The sequence below is a fragment of the Myotis yumanensis genome, unplaced genomic scaffold (genome assembly GCF_028538775.1).
Source record: "Myotis yumanensis isolate MYYU_CA2020_CCGP unplaced genomic scaffold, mMyoYum1.0.hap1 SCAF_8, whole genome shotgun sequence".
Lineage (NCBI taxonomy): Eukaryota > Metazoa > Chordata > Mammalia > Chiroptera > Vespertilionidae > Myotis > Myotis yumanensis.
The window spans coordinates 54,835,359-54,859,833 of record NW_027223759.1 but is presented as its reverse complement, the minus strand read 5'-3'; the positions used below and the strand labels follow the sequence as shown (position 1 = coordinate 54,859,833).

At 37.7% G+C, this 24,475-nt stretch overlaps 1 protein-coding gene across 4 annotated transcripts in view; it reads right to left on the bottom strand.

Moving 5' to 3' along the window:
- Positions 1-24,475, bottom strand: part of LY75 (lymphocyte antigen 75) — a 134,052-nt gene that overhangs the window by 56,792 nt on the left and 52,785 nt on the right. For all 4 annotated transcript variants that reach the window (XM_070422923.1, XM_070422920.1, XM_070422921.1 and 1 more), the window contains exons 17-30: positions 23,289-23,324; positions 22,750-22,925; positions 22,027-22,097; positions 21,208-21,287; positions 20,462-20,601; positions 18,262-18,367; positions 17,877-18,037; positions 15,228-15,357; positions 14,027-14,253; positions 9,418-9,583; positions 7,569-7,736; positions 6,283-6,399; positions 2,479-2,673; positions 634-860 (exon numbers count right to left, since the gene is read on the bottom strand). In XM_070422923.1, the coding sequence (XP_070279024.1) occupies positions 634-860; positions 2,479-2,673; positions 6,283-6,399; positions 7,569-7,736; positions 9,418-9,583; positions 14,027-14,253; positions 15,228-15,357; positions 17,877-18,037; positions 18,262-18,367; positions 20,462-20,601; positions 21,208-21,287; positions 22,027-22,097; positions 22,750-22,925; positions 23,289-23,324 (2,000 nt within the window). The remainder of the gene's footprint in view (positions 1-633; positions 861-2,478; positions 2,674-6,282; positions 6,400-7,568; positions 7,737-9,417; positions 9,584-14,026; positions 14,254-15,227; positions 15,358-17,876; positions 18,038-18,261; positions 18,368-20,461; positions 20,602-21,207; positions 21,288-22,026; positions 22,098-22,749; positions 22,926-23,288; positions 23,325-24,475) is intronic.

The window sequence follows — 24,475 nt, the reverse complement described above, 5'->3', positions numbered from 1 at the left end:
TTATTGTAGCTACATGAATATAATTAATAGAACTCAAATAGTGGCACAAAAGACGTGTTTACTAGTAGAAGATTACTCTTAAATAGTGCTAATTTCTAGGGGAAAGTGGCAAAAGTATATATATTTACTAGTCCTAATGTTAAGAATTTTACTTGGCAGCTTTTAGCAATCTTCATTATAATCATAGATTAAGGAAAATAATTATCACTCCAAAATCTTACAGATGAGGAAATAAGCTTGCAAATGTCAAATATCTTGCCCATGATCACCCAATATGTAAATGGAAGATCTGCCACCAGTGTGGAACTCGGGCTTTTCTGATTCTGTGCTCTTTCCTTTTCACCAGCTTTTCAATTGGTCTCCCCCAAACAGATCACAGAGCTGTTGTGTTACTCATCTGCTGGGCCCAGGCAGCGTTGAGGGCCACGGCAGCCCCAGCCACGTGCTGCGGTGCACCCTACAGATATAATTTTCAATTTGTTCTATATTGTGGAAAGTCGAGAAAACACGATGCTATGCAAATTGAGTCCCAGGACTTAATCTGATGCTATACTTTGCATTGATATTTTATGCTCACTTTGCTAAACCTCTAACAAATGTGGGAAATTTCTGGACAACAACAGCAATACTCACATCATGACTGGAGAGCCCAACCCACAGTGGAAATCCATCCCGCTTTGCGATATCTTCCAGGAAGAGCTGGCCATGTGGGTCATGAACACTTGCCAAATGACCCCCACTCTGAGAGCACATGTTTACTGCTTCATACCATGACACTGTTTTTTGAATGACACTGTAAATGCCATCTTCATATGGAATAAACTGTGGCAGAGTAGTATTATATGCTTCCTTGTAGTCAACTAAAATATTTAAATGAAAAGTGTTCATGATTAAATTTGATTGTTGACCAATGTCATCCAATCAATTTAATAAATATTAAAAATAAAATACATATTTGGGGTAAGATAGGTCATACAATCACTTCAAAAGATAAATAAAACTGGGTTGCTTATCAGGAACAGAGGTCAAATGCATACTTTATTTTTCTTCTTCCCACGGCACATTTAACAGGCTCTTAAATATGACAGTAGTTTGGCTGATTAAGAAAAAGGCATAAACACTGTCTTTCATTGAAGGAGCTCACATATTACTTAAGGGCAGAAAACAACAATACCTACAACGAGGGCAAAACAAGTACCCGCTAGAATGTGTGTAACTACTAGAGAAGGAGATGTTCCTCTGAATTGAGGGAGACATAAAGCCTGCTGGAAAAATTAGGTCTCCAGATGTTAGGTTAGGTGAAATCAGGACTAAAAAGAAATGAGGTAACCAGAAAGTAAGCTGAAATCAAACAAATAATAACAATAACACAACCACACTGATGAGGGTATTTCAAAGGGACACAAAAGCCAAGTGAAAGAACGTCCAATGCTCAGAGCTGGCACAATCTGGTCAAAAGATTAAACAGTAGAGTAAATTGGATTATATTCCCAGAATGACATATGTAACCATGAGCCAATACAGATATCAATAAATGACTGATTTTTTTTTCAATTACAGTTTATATTCAGTATTACTTTGTATTAGTTTCAGGTGTACAGCATAGTAATTAGACAATCATACACTTTACAAAGTGCTCCCTCTGATATTTCCAGCATCCACTTGGAACCAAACAGTTATTAGAATATTATTGACTCTATTCCCTACACTGTACTTTACATCCCCATAACTATTTTGTAACTACCAATCAGTAGTTCTCAATCCCTTCATCTTTTTCACTCAGTCCTCCACCTCCCTCCCCTCTGGCAACCATCAGTCTGTTCTCTGAGTCTAAGGGTCTGTTTCTGTTTTCTCTGTTCATTTATGTTGTTCTTTGGATTCCACATAGAAGTGAAATCATATAGTATCTTTCTTTCTTTGACTGACTTATTAAATGACAATAAATTTTAAAATGTGGAAGAATGGAAAAAACCTCCTGTGTGGTCAAATTCCAAATAAAGTATGTAGATACCACCCCCTTCAGGAAGGTGGAGAGTAACTCTCCACTAAGTAAATGTGGACAGAGTACAGTGCCTTCCTAACAAAAAGTATGTTGTGGGAAGGGGGAAAAAGAGTAACTTTGCAGTGGAAAAATCTGAAAACATTACCTAGAGCCAGGTGACCAAGATTAAAATCAGTAGTGATAATCATGTTGATAGCATACCCCTCATCTGATATGAGAATGACACTGCTTCTGTGGTTTTCCCCTAAACTCCAAAACCATAACCCCAGTTTAACCTTGAGAAAAGAATGAGGGACACTGTACAAAACATATGACCAGTGCTCCGCAAAACTGTCAAGGTCACCTCTGTAGAACCTCTTGTAGGACGGAATCCAGAGGAAGCACTCAGAAAATACAATTACCAGTTTTCCACCAGGGGAGCTAATGGCTTTATATTCTCTTTCCCTGGAGTGGAAATTCTGCATTAGCATACTTACCCATTTCAATTTTGCAAGCAAGAATGCTGTGCTGATGAAAGTAATGTATTTCTTCAATAGCATCAAAGGTATGAATATCCCAGAAGCCATCAGTACTCAAGCCAGCAAAAAGCCGGCTGTTTTTTATAGCTGGTCTTCCCCCTCTCCAGTGCGTATAGGACAGCATGGTCTTATCAGACCACATAAGAGAATTATCTAGAGAAGAAACATTTTTTTCTATGCTTAGAGATGAAATCAATACTTGAATTACAATTATGAGGTTAATATTTCAATCTTAACTCTTCTTTTTTCTTTCTCTACTTCCTAAAAGATTATATGATTATGTGCATCCTTCTAATAATTATAACAGTGAATCATACTTATTTTCAATGTTGGGAGTACAAGTTATAAACATGAAAATAAAAATTTACTGATAATTCCACCATCCTGCAATAACTTTACATGTTATCTTTCATCAAATATTCATGTCTCCTACATGTATGTTTGACTGCAATGAAAATGAATGTAACTATTTTATAAAAAATAATTTATTATAAGACTAGTGACAAATCTCTTATCTGGACTGAAATCATACACAATTGTGCACAATTATGTCAACTGATTTTTGACAAGAGTGCCACGACAATTCAATGGTGAAAGAATAGTTCCTGGGAGAACAGGATATCTATGTACAAAAATAAAAAATGAGGTTGGACCCTTTCCTTTCACCATATACAAAATAGATCACAGATCTAAGAGCCAAAAACTATAAAACTCTTAGAAGAAAACATAGGAGGAGCCCTAGCCGGTTTGGCTCACTGGATAGAGCGTCGGCCTGCAGACTCAAGGGTCCCAGGTTTGATTCCGGTCAAGGGCATGTACCTTAGTTGCAGGCACATCCCCAGTAGGGAGTGTGCAGGAGGCAGCTGATCGATGTTTCTCTCTCATCGATGTTTCTAACTCTCTATCCCTCTCCCTTCCCCTCTGTAAAAAAATCAATAAAATATATTAAAAAAAACACACACACAAAAAAACATAGGAGGACATCATGACCCTGGGGCAGGCAAATTCCTCTTAGATATGCACAAGTGATAAAAGAAAAATATACATAAATTGGACTTCGTTAGAATTAAAAGTTTTGTGCTACAAATTATACTATTAAGAAAGTGATGGAAGAAAATACTTGCAAGTCATTTATTTGACAAGGGACTTCTATCCAGAATATAGGAAGAATGCTTAGATCTCAACAATAAAAAGGACAAACAATATAATAAATGGGCAAAGGGTCTGAATAGAGATTTTTCCAAAGATGACGTACAAATTGCCAATGAATACATGAAACAATGCTGAATAGTTTCAATCATCAGGTAAATAAAATTAAACCTCAATGATAAATCACTCAGACTCACTTGGATGGCTATAATAAAGAAGACAACAAACAAACAAGCCCCTCCCCCCACAAATGTTGGCGTATATATGGGAGAAATTGGAACCCTTGATGGAAAATGGTATAGCTGCTTTGGAAAATAGTCTGTCAGTTCTTCAAAGGATTAAACAAATCCAACAATTCCAGACCAAGTATATATCCAAGAGAAATGAAAACATACATCCATATAAAAACTTGTATATGAATGTTTATGGCAGCATTATTACACAATAATAATGGTTATTATCACAATAACCAAAAAGGTGAAAACAACTTAAATGCCCATGATAAATAGATGAATAAAATGTGGTATATCCATACAATGGAATATTATTCAGCCATAAAAGGCATAATATGTGATACATGCTACAGTGCTACATACATAAACCTTAAGACCATTATGCTAAGTAGAACAGTCACAAAAAATCACATATTGTATGATCTGATTTATATGAAATGTCTAGAGTAGGCAATCTGTAGTGACAGAAAATAGATCAGTGGTTGCTGAGGGTTGGGAGAGGGGATAGAGAATGAGGAGGAACTACTAATGGGTATGGTGTTTCTTGTTAGGGTAGTGATAATTGCAGAGCTCTCTGATTATACACAAAGCCATTAAATTATATACCTTAAATGGCTAAATCATATGGATGTGACTATATCTTAATAAAATGTTTGGAAAAACAAACTGCTAGGCCTATTGAAATTATGAATTGGTATGAGGAGTGATGTCATTACTACCTACACATAATCCTGATTGTCTGTACCTTTCAGAGATCCCCATCTCCCAAGGCATTATCCTAAACACCTGCCTGCAGCAATGTAACACTAGCAGTAGTGTACATATGATTTTGTTCTTTATTGCTGCTTGTAACACCTCATGTATCCTAGTCCTTTCCCTCTCCCCGAATGTTAAAGTTATAACTTTGTGACTAACACAATGGGCAAAGGTGTATTTCTGAAGTTGTTATACAAAACATTTTCATTTGAAATATCTTACTAATGTCTATTCATGGCTTTAATTTTGAAAAGTTCAGAATTTTAAAAAACAAAATCCTTTGTATGGGTGGTATACAGTTAAATATTATTTAAGTATATCAAGGCGGTAAAAAAATCCATGGGTATAAATTAAGCCAGTAAGAATTAGACTTAAACCAAATTTGCTTGAAACATCTCTCTACATGTTGCTCATATGGCTACATATTTTAATAGAACTTTTGTTACTCAGACATTTTATTAAAAATTTTAGGATGATTAAAAGAAAGTCTAGAGATCTGAAAACGCTTTTCAGAATATAGAATACATATTCAGTTGTTTGTGATCATACAATTAACAAAATACATCAGAGGGTGCAATTGAAATCTCTAACTATATCCTGGGTGTGGTCTCCGCTGCTCCATAAGTTCACTATTTCCTCAGTCACTTTCAGATAAAGCCTGAGAACTTGCCATCTAGTTTCCTCTACCTCCTCCCCACCCTCCGCCATTTCTAAATTTAAAGGTATTCAAGTGTCATCGGAAAAAAGACTTGGGCAACTATGTTCTATTATGATGAACTCATCTTCAACTGGCAACCCAAATCTTACCAATTGCTTGATAGCTTAATTTTCGTTAACTAATTTGCAAGCCATAAACATTTAAGAAATGCCTTTGCAACTCTAAGAAAGACAAGTTAGATAGCAAAGAGAAGGCTATTTTTAAATGGTCAGATTTGAGTAATTTAGTTTCTTTTCCTACCCCACCTCTGACTATCATTGTCCTGTGCCCCTTATTACGGCCTGTTTTTGAATAAATGCATACTTTTTGATGCTTTATGTCCACAGAGTGATTTTCTTTTTTCTATGATTTTCAGGACATCTCTAGTTGAGTATCTCTCTAAATTGATCTTAATGACCCTATTATTAGAATCTGTGCTTTACAAATTTTATAGCGATTAACTTGGATTTGTGGTATTCAGACCCAATGCCAAATATTCTATCCCGTTGTCAAACTATATACCTGATTTTCCTAATGTATACCCCAAGCCAATGCTATAAAAACACAACATTAGTAGAAGTGTAATTCTGTTCTCACTCATCCCACATGCATAGTACAGACACAAAGTAAGTACTGGAGATGCAGTTGGGAATGTGATCATTTTTAGTCTGGAACTGATAGAAGGGAGAGTAGAGAAAGATTTATTTTTCACCATTTAACTCTCAGCTTGGTGGTAAAGACACTTTAATAGCAGAGAGGAGACATAAGAAATGTTTCATATTCATATGTTACGCTTAGTGCATTAATGATAATTTTGTATATTAATACACATATACTTTGAAGGACTATTCTTTTATAGCTTGATAAGCAAGTAGTTTATAAAAAGTATAAATATAAATAGAGAAAATCAGCAGATTTACAACTTACTTTCGTAAATTATACCTAACATGACCCATGAAGCCATATAATTAAAGTGCAGAAGTTGCTCAAGAACAAAGTTATTCTCTTTTTCATCTCGAATACTCAGAATATGCGATTTTGGATCTGTTAAATAGAAAAATAGTCAATAATTTAAACAATAATTTATCTAGAACACTTTATTTGATTTAGAAAATGTTATTTCCCAGTTTAATATACCCCTAAACTTAAACAATAGTAGAAAATAAGAAAAACATGTCAATTAAAACTGTCTCGTTGTACTAAAATGAATAGGTTAAGAAGCTTTAAAACATTTTGATGATCAATAAGGTCTTATAGACTAGTGACAATCTAGTAGAGGAGTAGAGTATTTAAAACTAATTCACGTCACCTTTCCCCATTTAAAGCTTATTTTGAGTTGTACAATTCCACCTGTATTTATGATAGATACATTGTCAAAGACTATAATAAATAAAACCTCTTGGATGGGTTCTAAGACAGAGCTTTCTTTGTCTTAGCGATCACTCTTATATTAGGGTTAAAAAAAGTTTTTATTTCCCATATTGTGTTCCTCAGGGAATTAATAGGAGTTCCTCAGAAAAGAGCTACATGGATAAAAACTTTGCAAACACTGGTTAAACAAGTCAACTAGTTCATTTGTGCCAGTATTTCTTACAATATATGCAAATGCACATTTGATCATCTGTAACAGGAAGTGGTGGTGTTTCTTAACCTTGTTCTTTTTCTAAGGATCTTCTTGTGTAGAACACTTCTCAAGACCAGTGTTCAACATAGCAGACTTTGGGGATGTGGGGAAGGTAATGGCTTGGTATTTCCCATAGGCACTTTCTGCAAAATTCATAGGTCCACTATTCAGAAGTTCCAAATCCCCAGTGGATGGCATAGGAAATATCTGAAACGTTTTCAAAGTGTGAAATATGTATTTTTTTTTTAAAGCAGAGCTGCTTCTTTGTGGCTTATCTAAGCTTCTGACCACTCAAATGAACTTTTCATTTTGCCCACAGTCCCCTCTATATAGTGATATTTCTTTCCCTTGTGAAGTAGAACCCATTTTGTTTACACCTGAAAAGCCAGACTAGTTCGCTGATGAATGGATAAAGAAAGAGGTAACTGCTATACCTTCCACTTTAATTAAAAACAAATTAATGTAGAAATTAGAAGATGAATACTTTCGAGATCTTGTTACTAGTGCTAATTAGAAATATTTAGAACACAGGCAAGATTTAAAAAAAATGAGCATAATGCAATATATAATGGCCATATAATATACTTACTCAGTTTTTGGCATCTAGAATGAATATCATCTTTTGTTACTGCTGTGTATCTGTTCTTTGCTATCATGAAATTGTAGCAGTAGTTCTGATATGGTATCCACGGAGTATTTAAAACAGGAGATGGACAACGAACACTGTTAATTGGCTTGACCTCTTTCTTAGTCTCATCTAGAAAGAAAAAATTCATGGTATGAATACTAATCTCAGATATAAATGCTAAATCCTATGTATAGTAATTGGACTTGATTAGTAGGAAATATTCAGGAAGCCAAGAAATACTAGCCTGGTGATGCTTGTTCTGTTTACATTCAATATAATGTGACCTTCTAACTAGCTTTCTTTAGGAAAGAAATTATTTAACGCAGCAATTTTCTTTCCCCTGCTGTGGAGTGAGTGGAAGAATGTAAAAAATGAGGTGCTATTGGGTTAACTGAAGTTTCTGTCTTCCTCCATCTCCAAACTTCAAATACAAAAGGCCGCCTCATAGAAACTATACAAACATAATAAAAGGCACTTAACTATAACTTTGAGAGTTCATCTTCAAGTGTCTGGTTACTGATATCTTTTCTAATTTTAAAGGAACATTTAATGAAATATGTGATGTACTAAGTAAGTTATTGCTTTAACAAAAGCAAACAGAAATAGTTTAAAACCTGACAACTAGAAAACCTAATTACGGCTTTCCCCCCCCATTTTGTGAAAAGGCCATACATTCAAGAAAATGCAAGTATAGACATGCTCTACTCAAAGCCCATAGAACTGCTTAGGTGTGCAGTAGAGGGACCTGCCAGTCTCTCTCAGCTTATAACCAGTCCCTCTGTCTGAGAAGGAGTGTCTTCTTTGTACCCCAAACCCACACATGGGGATCCCTGGCCGTCGCAAGACCACTTTCCTCTGAGTGAACTAGAGATTGCATACCTGACTCAGCCAAGTCCTTCAGATTCCCTCTAAGAAACTGAAAAGTGGTATTCAGGGACAGTCACCTCCAGTGATGGGGACAGGTGAGAGCTTCAGAGCCGCCATGGGTCAACATGTGCACAGAGAAGTAGAAAGCAGGTAAAGAGAGGAGTGCAGGTTCACAGAGAGAAGCAGAAAGGATAGGTAGAGGATGGCATCAGTTTCTGATTTCCATTCCTCACAAGGCTTAGCTCTATCCCCATTTTTCAAGGATCTAAAATTCTTTTTTTTGGTTTAAAACTAGCTTGAGCTCATTGCTGTTACTTACAACCAAATGAATCTAAACAGTGAGTCATAGAAGAAATTTTAGCTGATGATACGAATTGTAAAAGGATTCCTACAAATATACAATTTTCTGTAAGACTATAAACAGCAAATATATGCAAATGAGGCCAATGGGGACTTAAAATTAAAAGAACAATTACCATTGTCAGCTGATAAAGATAAAACATGTCTAAAATTAAAAAAATAAAATAAAATATTAGTGACAGAATATTTAATATATCGTAATTTTTGAATACATTATTTTCACAACAAATTTTGTTGTTAAAAGAGCATGATTGTGCCCAGTCGGTGTGGCTAAGTGGTTGAGCATCGACCTATGAACCAGGAGGTCACGGTTCAATTCCCGGTCAGGGCACATGCCTGGGGTTGTGGGCTCCATCCCCAGTGTGCGGCATGCAGGGGACAGCCAGTCAATGATTCTCTCTCATCATTGATGTTTCTGTTTCTCTCTCCCCCTCCCGTCCTCTCTAAAGTCAATAAAAATATATTTTAAAAAATAAGAACATGATTGTAATTTTCTTACAATTTCAAAACCAGATTTTACAAAACCACACCCGTCATGAGACTAATAATAATTTGAGAAATGAAATATTTGAATTTAGCATACTTCCTGGATAGTAGCAAATAGCACCCGGCTGGTGGTCATCGCATTCGGATGTTTTCCAGAATCCATCAGTATCTAAAAACACACAGTCCTCCAGTTGCTCATTGTTTTCAGCCCAGCGACTAAACTGAAGATGTTTCCCATCTGACCAAATGTAGTTGAGTTCATCCTGCAAAGAACGAAAACACATTTCAAGTGACAACTTCATGTAATCCCTTTTGTATTGTTTTGGCCCTCACGGTCCATCTAATGACTTTTAATTTTATCTTGTATTTAACACACACTCACATAGCACTTACTATGTGTCCAGGACTGGTTTAAGTGCTTTGCAAATGTTAACTTATTTAATCCTCATAGCCATATGAGATAGGTGCTATTATACCTATTTTACAGATGAGGACACTGAAGGCATGTAGAGTGCACAAAGTCATGTAGAACATAAACTGCAGTGCTGCTATTCTAATCCAGGTCGGCAGGTCCTGGCATCCATGGTGTGAATTATTACACTATGCTGCCTCAAACATCATTGGCATTGTTGGTTGTTGGAAATCAGAAAGCTAAAGTGGAGTGAAGACCCCTGTTAAGCACTGATAAAGTTAGAGACAACATGTAGTCGTGGAGAGAACATGGGCTTCAGAGCTAAGCACACCTGGTTTTGAATTCTGGTTTGGTCACTTTTAGTTCTTGATTGTGAGTTTACCTTGCCAAGTTTTCATCCCCTCAGCTATTAAATGGATGTGACACTGAACCTCCTGGATGGAATTACTGGCATAACGCGTGTAAAACACCTACCTCAGTGGCTAGCTGGGACACACAGAAAGCGACATACATGTTAGCTCCCTCCCTCCTAACCCCTCAGACCATGTGGATGTCATGCCAGTGTTTCCACACTTGTCTTTGGGGACATGCTTCCTTATCACTATATTCTACTGTGCACTCTAAGTCTGTGAACACCTGTCATTACATCCTGACCAGGGCCAGGCCACTCAGCTATCTTGAGGAAGGCTTTACAGAGCAGGCACAGAAGTCTAGGAGATGGATTGTGGGGTAGAGTTCTGTCTGAGCTTCCCCATTGTGCTGCCAAAGCCGAGGTCTCACACAGTGACTTATGGAGCAAAGCTTTCTCGAGGCCCAAGGTTAATTTTGTATCACTGGCTTATTTGGAATACTGGGCAAAGCCCACATACAGTCTCCTTAGTGAACCCAAAATAGCAAACATGGTTAAGCCTCAATACCACCAATGTTTCATTCTGAGCTGTTCTCCACCAGAGTTCTAGTTGTCACTTGTGCTAAGTTAACCCCCAGGCCACGTGGCTTCAGAGGTAGCCCTCTGGCCATGTGACTGTACTTGTATGACCCTGGATTCCACCCCCTGCTGCACTCCCAACTAACCCAGGTCCTGGGCCTCTGAAACTTGTAATCCTCATAGGTTAATCATCTCACACACTCCATCTCTTTAATGAATACTAAAGCTCTTTATTAAGACTATACGTAGCTGTTACTAAATTCTTTTAAAAATATATTTTTATTATTGACTGCAGAGAGGAAGGGGGAGGGAGAGAGAGGTAGAAACATCAATGATGAGAGAGAATCACTCTTTGGCTGCCTCCTGCATTTGGGTGCCCTGACTGGGAACTGTGACCTTCTGGTTCATAGGTCGATGCCCAATCACTGAGCCATGTCAGCCAGGCTCTGTTTACTAAATTCTTGACCTGTTTTTAAAAAGAGAATAATTTCCTTCCAGCACCCACAAGGGAATGCTGTTTGTTTTTCCATTTTCAAACCCCAGAGGGCTATGAGAATGGGAGAGTATTTTTATCTCCTTCAGTCATTTCCTCTGAGGTTTATGCCTCTCTTACCACTGCCAACTCCCAGATTCCTTGTCTCTGTCTGACATTCACTATGGATCCGGCCCATCTGCTCCTTGCTGACATTCACTAAGGTGGTGCCCCAGGCCTTGCTCCAATCCCTGGCCTTCCCACTGACTTAGGGAAATCTATGTTCACGTGGGTGATTGTCCCAGTTCCCAAGTTTCCTTGACATTCTCTACTTCTACGCACTTTTACTGCCACATACTCGAGTGACCTACTGCCACAGTCACACTCTGGACTTTACATTTCCCAGAACTGCTGCACTGCGGATGCTGCAAACATGCCTTAGTTCAGGCCAACAGCATTTTCTGCAAGAATTTCTACAAGAAACTCTAGTCTCTTATCTCTAGATTACTCACGTCCTACCCCACCTTCTCCCAGAATAATTTTTCTTAACTAAAAATCTGATATTGTTGTTACCACATTTAAAATCCTTCAATACCTTCACATTGCTTTCAATGTAAAGTTTTATTTATTTATACCCTCCCCTGTCCCAAAGATTTAAGGCAGCTTATGAAGATACATACTAAACAGCTACATGGAATTAGTTAAAAAAAAAAAAAAAAAGTAACAGGGACACAGAGAAACATAGGTAAAGATTGAAAAATAGTATAAGAAATAAGACCCAAATCATTTCGTGGGGGAAAAAGCTACAAAACAATATGATCCAAATTATCTTAAAAATAAATACATGTACATATAAAAATAACTTGAAGGATATATATACCCAATGATTAAACCATATTTATCACTAGGCACTGGGATTACAGTTGATTTAAATATTTTCTTTTAATTTACTAGGACTTAATAAATTTTCCATAGTGATAATATTGCTTTTGTTTCAGAAGTTCAAGGTGACTGAAACCAGAAAATATAATAACTTATTACCAGCCTCACAAGAGACGCAGGGATGGGTTTCATGTGGTAACAAACACCAAAGAGAAAGTAAAGCAATGTTATGAAGAAAATGATGCTGTGAGGTCTGGGAAAGCAGTTCAAGCTGGTGATCTGGCTTGACTAGGGGCTACATTTTAAAATATCCCTCCCAGCAGGCGTGGCTCAGTGAATTGAGTGTCATCCCATGCACCAAGAGGTCATCGGTTCAATTCCCAATCAGGGCACATGCCTGGCTTTCGGGCTCAATAACCAGTAGGGGGCTTGCAGGGGGGCAGCCGATCAATGTTTCTCATCAATGTTTCTATCTCTCTCTCCCTCTCCCTTCCTCTCTCTCTAAAATCAATAAAAACATATTTTTAAAAAAATATATAAAATATCCAGTCTTGCCCTGGTCGGTGTTGCTCAATGGTTAAAATGTCGGCCTGCACACCAAAGGATCACAGGTACATGGTCAAGGGCATGTACCTGGGTTTCAGGTTTGACCCTGGCCCTGGTCAGGACATGTGTGGGAGGCAACCAGACACATAGGTCTCTCTCTCTCTCTCTCTCCCTCTCTCTCTCTCTCTTTCTCTCTCCCTTCCATTCTCTCTAAAAATCAGTAGGAAAAATATCCTCAGGTGAGGTCTAAGAAAATAAAATATCCAGAGTCTTAGAGAAACTCTTCTTCAAGCAATTTCTAAATACTGCTTCTTTTCAGTGAGTGTCTGGTAACTGCTGGTGATAATGAATCCAAAGTTTGTCAAAGATATTGGTTACTTCTGAGTCTATTCTCCAGTTCAGCTCTGGGTTTGTGCTAGGACTGAATTGTCTTCCATCACATTTTCTCCAAGCAGCCCTAAAGCCATCTTGATATACTGAGGGTCATCCTAAGGTGTACATAACTTAGGTTTGCTTCATAAGGCAATGGACTCACTTGCTCTCCTACTCTGCCCATTACCCTCACTCTGAGAGTAGTTGAGGAATACCGGTCTAGATGACTTTTATCTAACTAGGGCTTCACCAGTCATGCACTATGCAGATGCAGGGGCAAAGCTCACATCACAATCTTTGTAAATGGCACCTCCTATGCACTGCATAATGTATGCAGCCTTATACTCCAGCCCTATATCTTACCCTTACAATACATCTCAGTGGGCAGAGTATCTAAGTATTGCACAGTAGGCCAAGAAAAGAGACAAAATGGCCTACAATGCTGAGAGGAATACTACAGCTTAAAAAAAAATCTCTATTAATTATAACCCAAAGCTTCAGTAGCATAAATACTCCCATTTGTATGCAGTTCAGTGTTGGGAATGGATAGGAGACTAGCATTCCTTGTTGGGCTATGAAATGAATGAGAACTACCCAAGACATCGACCTGGAATCATGGCTTAAGATGTGGCAAAACACTATCCCTTCTCAGAGTGTCTTCATTCCATTCTGCTGATTCCAAAAGGGTTAGGAAGGACTCGGCAGCGCCATCTGTAGGGCTTCTACACAACCAGCCCCATCCGGTTTTGTAATCCTTCCCCTCCTCTCTTCTCTTCGTTGGCTGAGGAGACATGGCAGCTCCTGATTCCAGCTCAGTTGTTCGTTGGAATAAGTTAAAGAAATGATCAGCTACATAGGTCCACTAGAACTTTTTCTTAATCTAAACAATAAAGCACCAGATCTTCCAACAGTGGAAAGACGACTGCCACTAAAAACTATATACTTCATGAAATTCACTGCAGTAAGGTTTTATGATCTCTGGGTGTTTTTTTTGTTTTGTTTTTTGTTTTTGTTTTTGTCTGATAAGAGACAGTGCATAATAAAAAATGCTGCAGTCCATCACCCGATCCTGGCAGTGGGGACTAAAAACTTACGTCTTCACTGGAGAGTCCAATCCACAAGGAAGAGTTATGCTGGACCGCCTGCACGGTTAGGAACGCCTGCTGGTACGGGTTTGAGATGCTCACCAGGCGCATGCCATGTTTCTGGCATTCCCTCAGAGCCTCGGGCCACGTCAGAGTCTTCAGGATTATTTTGTACAGATTATTTAGGTACTTTACAGTCTCTGAAGTATTCCGCAAGGTCTGACTGCCTTCAACGTCTGTGTGTAAAAGAAAAAAGACACAATAACTACCCACTCTGTGAGTCATAGGACATTAAAATTTTTTTCCCATAATAATGTACTTTAGATATTACTTATCTATCAGTTTATGTTAGATTTTGGGTGGGAGAGCTAGGTATGTCTTCCTGTATACCTTAGGTAAAATGTATGAGCCCCAACCTTTGTTTTCTAAAATCAGAAGAAAATTCTGTTTTAGCTGACCCAATTTAGGAAGCAGAAAAGCTATAAACAAAAGTAGCCTGTGAAAAGATTTCACACTTCAGGATGGTGTCAGATACTTGCTTTGTTTGAAATGCTTCAACAAGCGGGATTAATTTAGCAAACAGTTCTTCAGAAGTACCTAGATTACCTACTTGAGAGTATCACTACATAACAAAGTTAAAAAAAAATCATCTGTTAAAAACTTATTGTGATTAATGAAAAATTTAATATCTCTTAAAATATCTTTTTGAAAATATGGACAATTCCTATTTTTAAGTATATAGTTTGGTTTTATTTGGGTTATAGGAAGTCATAGTGATCCATTTATAAATGCTTCACATCTTTTTTTAGTACTAAATTTAACTGTGAATGTTTATACTGAACTAAATTTAAAACATTAAGTTTTTTCTCCCCCTTTTCCCATAATAGAAAGTAAAATCTAAAAAATGCCAGCATAGAAAGGAGATTAAAATTCAACCACAACTTACCATTAGACAATTCCTAATAACAAATCCCACCTGATAGTTAATTTTGATATTTAATTAAGTATGATGATAATACTTGAAAAAAAATCACATTCCATTTGAGATGCCCTGACTCACTGAACCAATATGAATTTAGTCATGCTGACATTTTAAGAAAGCTATGTGATTACAAATTAATTTTAATTCATTTATAAGATTTTTGTTAAAAAAAGTACTGTACATAGCTAACATCATAAAGTACCACAGTTACTAGATAATAACCCATACCTGAGTATTTCTGACAGAGAGACAGAGTGTGGTGTTCACTGCAGGATGTGAAATTCCACGTTCCAGTTAAAGGTGACGTTCGGTGGTTGAGCATCAGGGCGCAGTGGTAGCGGGACTCTTCATCAAAAAACTAAACAAAGAGGCAAACAGAAACAAGCAGTCTTCAACAGTCTGAAGATCCCAGCAAGAATGATCCCTGAGAAGGGTTCTAACATCACGTGGTTTTGTGAGTAGTTCCTTCAAACTTTCAGGGAAAGATAGTGCCTCAAACTGAGTCCTAATTCAAAACACAAAGGCAGAAAGCTACGGAGTTCATCTTAGGAAGCTCACATGATCAGAAAAAAGATCTGAAAATATGGCATAAAAAAACGCTATGGAAAAAAACACAAAAAACTCTATGATCAGAGATGAAAACATTCCCAAATAAAACCCTAACAAATCTAACTTGGTAGAATAGTAAAATAATAATCCACTCTGAGCGACTAGATTTTTATGAGAAGATAATGGTTTAATATAACATCTATTAATGTATTATACCAACTGCCAATAGGCTAAATGGGAAAAACTATATGACAATTTCAATAGGTGCTGGAAACAAGTTTTAAAAAATCCAGTACTTATTCCTGAATAAAAATTCAAAATAAGCTAGTTATACAATAATATATCTTAAACAAAGAGACAACATCATATACATAATATAACAATGAAAGACTGCAGATAGGCCCATGAAAGTTTAGATCAAGTCTAGGAAGGTGTTTATTACCCCTGGTATTTACCATGAGTCTAGTAGTTCCACAATATGTAGTGAAGCATGAACTGTTATTTGAAAATTATGATTGTCTCACTAGGAAACATAAGGAAACCTAGTGAAAAACTCTGAGAAGTAATAAGGGCTTTTAGTAAGATGGATGCCTATGAAATCTATATATATAAAAGCCTAAGTGACTGTTATGACTTGTTGACCAAACGACTGGTCACTATGATGTGCACTGACCACCAGGGGGCAGATTCTCAAAGCAGGAGCTGCCCCCTGGTGGTCAGTGTGCTCCCACAGCCAACCTCCCGCAGCAGGCCAACCTCCCGCAGTCCCTCCCCCCTGATCGCCCAGATTGCCAGCCAGGCCGAGGAAACCCACCCGTGCATGAATTCGTGCACTGGGCCTCTAGTAAATATATAAAAATTCCAAACAATAGCTTTCCTACATATCAGTAAGAAAATCAAGAAAAAACTGCCATATCAATAGCAGTAAGAAAGACAACTGCTATAAAAACTTCCTTGAGAGATATAAAGGAAGACTTGAATAGAGAGATATTTTACTATATTTTTGAATTAGAAGAGTAATAAAAATATGTGAATTATCCCTAAAATATTGTCAGATGTCCTCAGAATTTTTTATTTAATTGTTTTGATTAGAAATTGACTAAACCTAGTTTGTCTGGAAGAATGGACAAGAATAGCTAAAAATATCTTAAAGATATCCAGTCCTATGAAATATTTTTAAATATGGCAAAATTAGAGTATTTAGATCTGTGAGATTGCTATATTAGAGTCTATCTCATATGCACATACACTTCATATATAACAAAGAAGGCATCCTATATCTCCTTTAAAAAAATGTTTTTATTGATTTTTCAGAGAGAGGAAGGGAGAGGAAAAGAGAGATAGAAATATCAATGATGAGAATCATCGATCGGCTGCCTCCTGCATGGTCCCTACTGGGGACTGAGTCCGCAACCTGGGCATGTGTCCTGACCAGAAATCAAACCACGATCTCCTGGCTCATGGGTCGATGCTCAACCACTGAGCCACTCTGGCTGGGCCTATGTTACTTTTAACAAATGTAAATAAATGCAATAAATAATGCTAGATAATTAGCTAGGATTAGGGAAAATGATTGCATAGTCATTGTCTAGGATGTATTTCTGGAATTCAATTTTAAAGTTCATTTCTTAATCTTTGCTGTTTGTGCAAAAGGTGGTTTGTATCCAGCAAATAGGGAGGACAGAAGCTATGGGCAGCAATCTCATGATATAGGCAACTATTGTTAATATAATGCCTAATCTCCTTTTATAGCTTCTTTACATTTAGCTCTTAGGGGGAAAATGATCACTAATCACTAATTTTGTACTTTTTACCTCAGGAGACTGGTGCTGACAGCTTGAAATCCCAAAATATTAAGTAAAGTATTTATAATTGCTTCTGTTTGCAACTCACTACTTGACAGTTTTACATTATTGTGACATAAGGGGTGTGGATCTGATGCTATTGTGAAAAATGAGGGCATACACATGAAGGCTAGAGAAGCTACTGTTGTTATTGTTCTTCCTGTGACAGTCTTATTGAGATACAATTGACAGACGATATAACTCACCCACTGAAAGCATAAATCCCATAGGTTTTAGTATATTCACAGAGTTGTACAAACAATCAATTTCAGAACATTTCACCTCCCCCAAAAGAAATCCCGTACCTTTTCACCATCACCCTCAATCCTTCCAGCCTCTTTAGCCTCTGGCAACCACTAATCTACTTTATGGGCATTTCATATAAATGAACTCATATAACAGGCCCTTGTTCTTAATCCAATAATTTATGGAAGGCTCAAGAATTTCATAGAGCCACATAGATTACTGATTCCAAAAAACTTACATTTGTTGGTATTGCTAGCCTCCGACCCACCAAGAATGGGTGAAAGTTACTGTATGTCAGCTCTCTGTTATCTATCCATTTAGTTATTCTTTCATAGGCTGTCCAGCGCAAACCAATCCACAGAGCATCTTCCATATCCGGAAGCAACGATGTAAGAAAATCTGTCAGAAAGAGATTTTTTAAAAAGCCTTCGACTTATTCAAAATAAGGATATACTAAAAATGTTAATGATTACCTCCTGCTTATCTATCATGATAGTCTTTTACCCACTCTCTACAAAAATAGCTTAATAAGATTTAAAAACTATATTGATTCCACTCAGCCTCCCAAAACTAACTTTGCCCCCAGATCAGAATAAAACATGTTTACAAAACAATTCTGCTACCTTGTTCTCTTTGGCTTAACACCGTAGGAAGGGTGCCACCGTAGGTGTGACAAGTACTGCTTGCTTCAGAAAACGTGAGAGACTTGGGTTTAAGCTTTAGAAAACACTGCGAACAAAAAACATATATGAAGCATAAGATTTCAGAAATGGGAAAGCTCACATAGGAAATAAATGTCTCATCCTTTACAAGGTTGCTAATTTTTGATCTGTATGTCACAGATATGGAAATTTATAAAGTAGTACTATAACAATGCAGATCTATACTCTCTGTATAAACAACCGAAGAGTGGTCTTTGAACTACTTTTGTTATCTCCCATGTATTGAGTGCTTCCTCTGTGCTAAACAGTTTGCATAGTATTAGCTCATTTAATTTTCACAACTGGGGAAACTGAGGCACAGGTACAGTAACTTTACCCATAAGTGAAATAGCCATAAAATGGTATGGTCAGCATTTAGACTCCGTTACATCTGATTTCAAAGTCTGTATTCTTAATCATCACCTCGTTATATATATAAAAAGAAATCATTTAAAAAAATTATTTCCCTGTCCCTTGGCAGAATATTTTAATTCAACTTACATCGACTGTGTAAATTTAGTACCAGTACTTTGGGGGGAAAAGACTGTCCTAATTTTAAAAAATCAAAATATACCCCTAATATTTCAGATTTACTACAGGTGTTTTTAGCTGTTAGGCACATCTTCTTTTTCTTTTTGATGTTATAATGATACTAGAGGCCCGGTGCATGAAATTCATGCACGGCAGGGAGGAGGGTGTGGTCCCTCAGCCCAGCCTGCACCCTCTCCAATCTGGGACATCCCTCTCACAATCCGGGAACCGCTGGCTCCTAATCACTCGCCTGCCTGCCTGCCTGATCGCCCTTAACTGCCTCTGCCTGTCTGCCAGCCTGATTGCCCTAACTGCCCCCCTGCTGGCTTGATCGTCCCTACCTTGGCCCCCTGCCGGCATGATCGCCCCTAACTGCCTCTGCCTCAGCCCCCAGCCTAAGCCGAAGTCTTGCCTCCCTCTGCTGGAGGCAACCTGGCTGATCAGGGGAAGGTGCCACCCCCATCACCCCACTGCTGCTGCCACTGGTGGCCACCATGGCTGCCTGAGCCTTGGGCCTTGCAGCCAGGCTTGGCTTGCCTGAGCCTCGGGCCAGCCCTGGGCAGTGGCAGCTGCCATCTGTGGCTTGCCTGAGCCTCGGGCCGGCCTTGGGCAGCGGCAGCCACCATCCACACTTGCCTGAGCTTCAGGCAGCCACTGTGGCTTTGTCTGGAAGGACGTCCGGATGGTCGTCCGGAAGACATCCACCTTAATTAGCATATTATCCTTTTATTAGTATAGATTAGTGTGGAGTAGTATGTTCTAAATTGTATTCCTTGAAACATTCAACAAAATGTTTTTATTTCATCTTCCATACAGAATGAAGTGGCCAAGGGCATACAAGTCATTGTGTGGTTTCTAGAAGACTCTAGAGAAAACACCCCGAGCTTGAGCTTGGTAGCCTCATGGCAGAGGAGAAAGACAAAAGGAGCCTGCCTTTGAAGAATTCACAGAGTTTACATACCAACGCCAAGCTGCTTACCTTCTAACTTCTTTACGTAATAGAATAAATGTTTTAACATACTGTACCTATCTCTCTTTTTAGCAGTCAAATACATTCCCTAAGAGATACATATACCAATATGGATTATGCATCTCAAAGGAGCAAGTATAGAATGTAGCATTTCCCAAACCTATTTAAATCATAAACTCTACTTTAGAGGCAAGAGCAATGATTAACATTTGGTTAGGATATGTGTAGTTCCCCAGAAAGTAGTTTGGAAAATGCTAGTCTAGTTTGATTAGTAGAAGTTGGATGGATGTTTTCCATAAGGGGGAAAATTTATCAGCCAGAAATTAAGTCAGTTTCCTGTATGCCATAGAGACAGTCTTGACTTCAACGTATTGCTGGTACTCTCCGTTGACACTGGAACTTCAGCAATTTAAGTGTGAGTAATAACAGAATAGGAACACACTAGTTTGAAAGAGCTGTAGGCATGACTAACTTGAGAGTTAACTTGGTTTTAAGGCGAGATATCGAAATATGCAGAGGCTGTCTTAGTCAAGTTATTTGATGGATTGCCATTCTGTCACAGGCCATACAACCATCATGAAAGCAATCATCATTTGCACAATGTAGCAATTCTCTTTTTACCTTATTCAGAAAAGAAATCCAATCCCCAGAGCATTGTATTTTAGCTGCCGAATCTGGACTATATTTCTCCAATGAAGATACATTATATTTTTCACAGATGAAGGGCAACTTGGTATTACAGTCTGCTGGTTTATTTAAGTCTGAGAAATGAAAAGCAGGATTACTGTGGTCAGATTTTCCATCCAGTACACTTTAAAAACAATCCAGCCATAAAGAAAGTCTATTTAAATTAATTCCCAGATGGTTAAAATATAGTCTTTCTCTTCTCTAGCTATTTATGTCTTCTAGCACTATTCATATCAGTAGGTGATAGCATACCAATATTGCCTATAAAGATGCGCACATACGGTGTAACAACCACAGCTACCACAGTTGCCGATGGCGGGAAATAGAGTTGAAGGAAGCTAATAAGGGGAAAGGGACCTAAACTGTATTTTAGAAATGTTGCCTGTTCATCTTCGCAAATTTGTCTACATGATTATTAGTTACGAAAGTGGTAAATTTACTTGTAAGTAATTACTTTAGGATAAAGGAAGTAAAAATATTCACAGTGAAAAGTAACTTTACTTGCATCTAGAAATTGCGCTATTGTGATCAGCAATAAATCAGAAAAAATAAAGCCACCAAACACATAATCAAAGGGAAAAACAAAATTTTTGTTTTTCTCAACCTGTAATAGTTGAGTAATTGAACCTGAATTTCACATGTAACATAATCAACATTAAAGGATTTGGAATTAATTTTACCGCTAAGCCAAGTCTTGGCAGATATGTATAGACATTCCTGTCCAAACGTTATAGGAAAGTGATGCCATGGATGTCTTGAGCTGAAAGAAAATGAGAGATTTGACAACTCAGAATGTAGTTACATGTCCCATTCTGGTGTTTACTGTAAATAATTTTAATTCTAAACATATGCCATTATTTTATACCCCTTAATTCTTTAAAAAAAAATATATATTTTATTGATTTTTTACAGAGAGGAAGGAAGAGGGATAGAGAGTTAGAAACATCAATGAGAGAGAAACATTGATCAGCTGCCTCCTGCACACCCCCTACTGGGGATGTGCCCGCAACCAAGGTACATGCCCTTGACCAGAATCAAACCTGGGACCCTTCAGTCTGCAGGCCGACGCTCTATCCACTGAGCCAAACCGGTTAGGGCTACCCCTTAATTCTTGATGCAAATATGCAAAAGGACTTGGTTTCTCTAATCTAGGCAGTTTATGGATTAATGTGCAAAACTAATTATGAAAAGTAATCCATTTAGCCCAACAGGTGTGGCTCAGTGGTTGAGCATCAAACCTATGAACCACGAGGTCACCACAAGGTCACGGTTCAATTCCGGTCAGGGCACATGCCCTGGTTGTAGGCTTGTCCCCAGTAGGGGACATGCAGGAGGCAGCCAATCAATGATTCCCTTTCATCATTGATGTTTCTATTTCTCTCACCCTCTCTGAAATCAATAAAAATATATTTTAAAAAGGGTAATACATTTATTAAAAGGGAATTTGGGGCTGCTTCTTTTAAACCACTTTATAAGTTAGCATCAATAATAATACATACTATATAAAATGACGATCTATTATTGGCTGCTCAGAGGTTCTCATCCACCACTTCTGCTCATCACTAGATATCTGAAAAACAAACCAAATATCCATCCTTATGTGTGCTGAGTTTTCTAGGAGAGTTTTGATTTAACCCCATCCCACCATAACTACAAAACACTAAGATTTCCAAACATTCCGTTACTTTGCTATCTAAATTACACAAACCACGATCTTCCACCAAAAGAATAGTTTGAAAACTTTTTGTATATTCAAAGGCCCTAATTTTGCATATAGAAAATATGATTGCTGTAGTTATGGGCATACATCAGTTGGACATATAGTGTCCTATTGCAACTAATTATAAATTTAAAGATGAACAAACTATTTTTCTTCCAAAAAGCTATGTTGCAAAGTTAGTTATTAGTAGAAACAGAAACTCAAGTTAACTATAAAGTTAACTTTTAGTAAAAAATGTGATAAGGACTTAGAATAATTTATATTATCTATTGCTGTTCATTGTATAAATTGATATTCATAATTAGTCTTGAATACTATAAAACATAAGCAATTAAAGTTAACATTTCTAACAAGAAACGAGGGATTTGAATGTTGTTAGGCAAATTTTACTTGAGAGGAACATTTAACTTTTGTAGATTTTGGCAAAAATTTTGAAAAAATTTTAATGGCATAAATATAAAAATAAGAACAATATTTAAAGATACATTCTTTTTAAAATTACATTTGCTATTTTGTTTTTGATGGCTTTCAGTCCTGCAAAAGATGTTATAGTAGCCAGGGAGCTCTGATTGCTGGCGCAGTACAGGACAGCTTCTTCATAGTTTAAGCGAGGTTCAGGGACAAACCAATATTCACTCCCTTCTATTATAACTGGAGGTCCATGAATTCCAGCACGCTCTAAAGGAAAAGAATATCAGAGTTATGACTGTGTAAACGAAGCTGAACCCTCTAAGCATGGATTAATGTTCAAAACTTTTTAAAACTGTAATTCATTTAGAGTCCCGGCTCTCTCTGGGCAGGACAGTGCTTCCTGAGGACTCCTGAGCCAGTGACTGCCACCCAGAGTCACAGAGAAAGACAAATCCACCCTCGTAGCCTCATCCCACCACAGCCAATCACCTCCCTGCCTGGAGATACTTCATCTCAGTTGAAGGTTGTGATAGAGAAGAAACTGCCACTCAGGCCTGGGTTTAAATAAACTAGATGCATTGTTGAAAAAGTAAAGGCGGCTTTGGCTAAATTTCAGTTTTCTTAACTCACCTGGATTGTACCAGTCTGGTGTTTTTGGAGTCCGACCTGTATGAGGAAGAAAGCAAGTGGCTCAAGTTTAGTGTCCAATTACAGATCACCGCATATATAAGTAGGGTCTTCAATCTATAGAGGGCCACAGTATTGCTGAGGTTTGTCCACTTCTGGCCGAACCATTTCCTTTCATGTTATGATCACTTCAATTTGAATTCTGTGGAGCCTACGCTAAAGCTATTATAGTGACAATAAAAAAGCAGATCTGTTGAGTATTAATAAAGTATCACTAGCAGTTCTCTACCTTATAAATTTACCATGGTAGTCACGAAGGAAGACCAGATGGACAAACACAGCTAATAGTTAGAAAGCACAAATAAGTAAATGCATCTACTGTATACATTACATAGAAGCACTAAGGAATATGCACCAAGATAATCATGATTGTAGGGTGAGGTTATTGAGAAACCACTTCTCCATCTAACGCAGTTTGAGTAATTGTTCTGTAAACCTGTGTGGGTAGAGTTTATTGTCTCCCAGGATATCCTTGGGAACAATGTGCAATGATCCAGTACTGAACCTTTTGAGAAGGTGAAAGACAAAACTGGGAGGAAAACAATGAAAATCACCCAGGCTTCTTGGATAGACGCAGAGGAAAGATTGAAGTTGGATGGGCCAATGTCCAAATGCCCTCACACCCTTTGTGTTGAGATGCTGTGGGTCAGTTGTTTAACTCCCCGAACCTCAACGTTCTACTCTATAGAAAGTGAGACTCTACCTCCTAACTCACAAAGTCTGTGTGAAGCTCAGGTGAGATCGCCCCGGGGGAGCACCCCCCACAGTTCCGGGCACAGAGCAGCTCCTCCCAGGATGCTGGGTTGCTTCCTTTTCCCTTTTCTTTGTGCTTTTAGGTCTCATTGATTTCCAGTCATCATTTTATGAATCTTAGAAATTACAGAGTAAAATAGCTGTTCCTAATTTTGTCATTGTATTAGGTCATAATGCAAAAGACGACCTATATATCCAGCATCTTTGGTTTCTCTCTCAGTCAGTTCTCTGCGTGTTGGCTAAATTTTTTTCTTTCTTTCTTCTTCTTTTTTTTTTTTTTTTTTTTTACCAACAATGCTGCCAACCAGTTTAAAATGTGTAGTTTCTTGTCAGTAATCATGTGTTGGGGGAATACTATGTCTAAACTTAAAATTTTT